At 26.4% G+C, this 5534-nt stretch overlaps 1 protein-coding gene across 1 annotated transcript in view; it reads left to right on the forward strand.

Moving 5' to 3' along the window:
- The window catches only part of LOC117183150 (condensin complex subunit 3), a 24816-nt gene that overhangs the window by 10007 nt on the left and 9275 nt on the right, over positions 1-5534 (forward strand). The window contains exon 4 of the mRNA XM_033376365.1: positions 1729-2043. Within this exon, the coding sequence (XP_033232256.1) occupies positions 1729-2043 (315 nt within the window). The remainder of the gene's footprint in view (positions 1-1728; positions 2044-5534) is intronic.

Raw genomic sequence — 5534 nt, forward strand, 5'->3', positions numbered from 1 at the left:
CACCGCATTGTCATCCTGGGAATTTTCGAGTACACCCAGCCAAAAAAAAATGCCAAAGCGTAAAGCCTCAAAAATTGCAACAAACTCCGAATCGGAATGGGAAAAAAATAGGCACGAAAAATCACGTTTTTTTTTGTTTAAACTGTATTTTGGGATAATAAATAAATTTTTTGAGGAATTTCATTGGCACCGCCGGAAAGAGGAGATCTTAAGCAATAAAAATATATGTGTCTCAATCTTTTCTAGTATCGAATAGTCTTAGTTATTGGCCGTTGAAAAGCAGTGTACCGGTAGTGGCGTTTTGGCCGTTTAAGGGTTAATTTAATCTAACGTTCCTCAATTTAAAAATGTCTAATATAATGTTCTAAGCAATTGTGTATGTCACACTTTTTTCGAAACACGATTACTTCAAAACGGTTGCAGATAAATTTATGACGTTTTTAGGACTTATTTTCACCACCAATCTCTTAAAATTGATTGAGGGATTTAAAAAATATATTTATTGCATTTTTTAGCACTTATTAATATTTTAAAAATCGGTTCTTATAGTAAAACTTTTTTCATTAACATAATTCAAAGTTGATGCAAGAATATAAAGATTCCTTGTTTCTACACGAAACGATTAACCTGTGATATTAATACATTTTATCAAAGAGTAAGGTAGTTATAGTTATTTATATTATATTTAAAATCGATCTTTTAAATAAAAATGTTTTCATTCTTATAATTTAAAGTTGATATGAAAATAGAAAATATGTGTTGATTCAAGACGGATGGATTTACTTACAATATATTGATACATTTGATTAAATAGTGAGAAAGCTATGGCAATGCATAATATTTAATGCGGTTTTTTATAATCAATTTTTTTTTCATTAACATAATTCAAAATGAATTCAATGACCAGAAAAGATTCTTTGATCCGATGTAAATCGACTGACCTATAATATTAATACACTTTATTAAAGAGTAAGAAAGTTATGCTTATCGTAATATTTAAAAAATCTGTTTTAAAATAGAAAACCTTTTTTCATCGACATAAATTAAATTTGATTTATGAATATAAAAGAAGTTTTGATCATAAATTTTCAAATAAAATAATTTTGACGGAGACTGATTGTAATAGTATTAATTTTTTTTTAATTTTAGTATTAGTTTCTTTTTTTAATTGAAAATTTAAGCTTAACTTAAGGGGGTGTCCTGCTTTATTAGACCCCAAAAAAATATATGCAACATAAAACAATGAATAACTTCATGAATAACTTCATGCGCTTGTAATTTGAAATTATTAAAAAATTGGTTTAATAATGGATTTTTAAATTTGATATTTTCATGTTAGGAAATAGAAATCCAGAGACATAAACGCGCGAGTTGCGTGCATGCATTTACTGCTAGTGTGTACCTAGTTTGTAGTACACATCTCTGTATTTTCCTTTATTAGACATAAAAATGTCCTTATCCTGTTTATTATATGATTCAAAGTCAATCGATTTCTTGCAAACGGGTTTGCTGGTGTTTTTCGACTTCCACAATAGATAAAATATTTGAAAAAACTGAGGGTTTCGCAAAGAAATTTAATCTTTTTTATAAACCGGGAGAAATCACGAATATTTACCGGGAGAACAAGGAGAAAGCCGGGAGTCGAAAATTTAAAAAATAGTGGTAACCATGAATACGTATAATGTTGAATATTTTTAAATAGTTTTTGGTGTTGCACTCGTCTTCCAGAAAGCCAGGTTAAAGGTGAAACTCTTAGAAATGAAAGAAGAGCAATACAATTGTATTCGAGCGAAGGAATATTTGAAAGCCGAAGAACTGAATGTTGAAATCACGAAACTCTCTAAAGAAATTGAAGATATCGAGGAGGAACTCACAATTCCGATGGCAACCGATGACGTTGCAGAAGAAAAAGAAAAGAATGATTCTCAAACGATGACCGTTTGTCTCGAAATTATGTGCACAATGATGCAGAGTCCTTCCATCATGACACTCGTTCCTACCTTGAGAAGTTTGTTGGATCATATGGTTCTCGACAGTCTCGAAGTAAGTATAATTAAGGACTCTTTTTTTCGAACAGCATGACACAACATGCGGGAAAATTGTCTGAATGGCTGCTTAGGGGCCGTGCATGAAAATTCGTAAAATAATTATATGCAATTTTCGCCAAGAAAAGGCTTTTATTTTAAATTTAAAACAGTTTATTTGAAGAAAAAAGGGCGAATTTTCCACAAAATAGTTCAATTCTTAACCAAAAAAAAAATCTACAAGACTTTTGTTCTAATGTTGAATTTTTAAACAAATAGTTCGATTTTCAAACGAGAAGGTGAGTTTTTAACAAAGAAGATTAATTTTCTACCAAAAAAGATGAATTCCGAACAAAATATGTGCATGTTTAGGTGATCATAGTATACTTTTTATAAGTTTGAAGTCCTTTTAATTTAAATTATTTAAATTAGAAGACTTTCTACTTTTAATTGTTATTTAATTTTGTTTTTAATATTCAATTTGTTATCGTTCTTAACGAACAAAAATTTATACACAAAAAACTCGTCAAAATGTTTTACACACCGGAAAATCTTTCAATTTTCAAATTAAAAAATTCACATTTTTATAACTTGATTTAAAAAAAGAATCTATCCAAAAATGAGTTAAAAATATTATTTTCGCTGATCAATTTTGACATGTAAATATTGAAAAATTCATTTATGGATTGTACGCTTTCAGTCCTTTGATTCACTTTAGAGATCAAAAATCATGTAAATAGTGTCAAAAATTGAAAAACAAAAAAGGGTCCAAATTGGGTCATAAAATGTTTCAAGTATTAAACTTACTTACGAATATTTACGGCGAGTCAAGGGGAGCTTGAAAGATGGGGTTAGGTTCGTCGAAATTTTTGTGAGTGCAGCACAAATATTTTCGGCAAGACTAGACATTTGGCTATTTTTAAAGCAAATTTCCACTTTTATAAACTAATCTTTTTACAGTATTAAAAATTAATGTTAATGTTTATTTTAAATGTTTCGTAATTTTTTTCCTATTCCCCTATTTTTTTCAGTCAAATTAGAATGAAATTAATGTAACCCAATAAGAAAATTTAACTAGTTTTGATTGAAAGTTCATTCTTTTTGGTTGAAAAGTCTACTATTAAATTATTGGTTAAGAACTAAACTTTTTAGGTTGAAAATTGTATTACTTGGTTTGAAATTTAATTACTATGCTTAACATTGAACAGTTTTATTGAAATTTCATACTTTTTGTTTGAAAATTAAATCATTTTGTTGAAAAATCGTCTTTTCAGCTTAAAAATTGAATATTTTATATGTAGAAAATTCACCTTTTTCCGGTGCAAAAAGCAACGCTTGGTTAAAAATTAATCTGTCTCGTTTGAAAATGAACTTTTTTGTGGAAAATTCATCTCTGTTGCAGAAAATTCAACTATTTAGTAAAGAAAAAAATAAATATTTGGTATTATGTACTTATATGATATAAAACTGATTGATAGAAAATTAACTTTTTTGTTTGAAATTCATATTCGTGGGTTGAAAATTCAACTGTTTTGGAAAAAGTTCTTTTTTTTTCTATTGAAAACTAATTCTATTATTCAACTATTTGATTAAATGTATGCATTTTTGTTGATAATTCATCTTCTTTTGTAGAAAATTAATTTTCTGTGTTTAAAATTCAACTTTTTTGTAGAAAGATCATCATTTTGGTAAAAAATGCAACTGTTTCATTGAAACTTAATCTATAATCTGTAAAATCTAACTGTTTTTCTTTATTTTAAATTAAAATACTTTTTCATTGAAATATGATCTATTACATGTTTTGTTGAAAATTTATATTCTTAGGTTGAAAGTTGACTACTTTCTTAAGTTTTTTTTTTTATTGATGATTCATAATTTTAGAAGAAAATTCATTTTTTTATGAATAAAAATTCATTTTTTACACTAAAAATTTAACTTATATGTTGAAAATCCAACTAATTCATCATTATTCCCTTGTTGAAAATTCAATTGTTTTATAGAAAATTCGTCTTTTTGGCTTGAAAATTCCACAATTTGGTACAAACTTTTAAATCGTTCGGTCGAATTTTTTTCTTTTAATTAAAAATTAATTCTTTTAAATTTAACTATTCGGTTAAACAATGATCAATGGATGATTATATTAATTATTTCAAAATAAAACATTCATTAAGTGAAATGAATTAGAATTCGAAGTCTCAACAATGATACAGTTTGCGAATGAGAATTATTTTTTAATTTATTTGATTTCGAACTTAAAATTTTTAGTACTAAGAATTCGAAACTCACATTTTTTCATTTAAAGTTTTTCAGATTAAGATATCAAAATGGCATAATTTTCAATTTTAGGCGGTTAGAGTTAACCTTCGAAATTGTGCAATTTGAAATTTGAATCTGGAAAAATTGAAGTTTTTCAAATTTAATGTCATGAAAATGTAATTTTCCTGAAAAATGTATATATTTATATTTTTGACGTTCCTGATTGAAGGCTTAAATGTTACAAGTCTTAAAAACTAATGGTAATTATAAAATTCAAAAGTGAACAATTGATACTATGGATTGTTTAAATCGAAAGATTCGAAACTTCGTTCAAAAGTAAATGATTTTTAAGTTAGAATTGTGAAACTAAATTTTCTAAAATTATTGTCCAAATCTTGAAATAAAAATGTTTAAATTCTAAATAATTTATTTAAAACAATTAATCAATTGAAATTAGACGTCGTTAATAATTTAATTTGACACAGTCTAATTATGAATATTTTAATTTGAAATTATTGGCATCTGTCTCATTTATAAAGCTTCAATCTGAAATTATTTTGAGTTAGGTTTGAAATTTTCTTTATTTTGAACCTATTTAAAATTGCAATCATTTTTTAAATCTTCCAGTTTTGAACGCTTCAGTTAAAAATTATTCGGGTTTGAAGAACTTTACCAAATTATATAATTTAAAAATTGTTAAATTTATGAAGGTTTTATTAATTTTAATATATTCGTTTCAGATATAATTTAGGTCCGGATAATTCGATTTTAAAACTTAATACTAAAAAAATACTTTTCTGCCAGGGTGTCTGGTAGTGCCTTTCAAATTTAAATGCAAAGCGTAATGAACCCTTTATTTTGAATCCTGGAATTTTTCATGTGAAATTGGAATTCGAATTATATTTTTTGCTTATAAAACAATTATTTCATCGAATTGCTAAGAGTATTTTCACCCGTTTAGCCTCTTATTAAAGACATTCCTGGTTTAGAGGAAGAAATCTTTCTGCCAGCTCAAAAAGTTTGTAATTTCTTCTCTATTTAACATAGAAATATAATTTTCGAATTCTTTTGATAGAAATAAAATTGATTTAGCAAACTGTAATTCATTTTTTAATGTACGAAAAAACCTAGAGAACACTTTAAATTTTGTTCTTAAGGGCATGTGACACAGCTAAATACCTATATTACCGACCTCACTTTTTCCGTTCACTGAATGTTTTTTTGAACCGAAGAACTTTTTTTGTAAATAAAATA

The sequence above is a fragment of the Belonocnema kinseyi genome, chromosome 2 (assembly GCF_010883055.1).
Source record: "Belonocnema kinseyi isolate 2016_QV_RU_SX_M_011 chromosome 2, B_treatae_v1, whole genome shotgun sequence".
NCBI lineage: Eukaryota > Metazoa > Arthropoda > Insecta > Hymenoptera > Cynipidae > Belonocnema > Belonocnema kinseyi.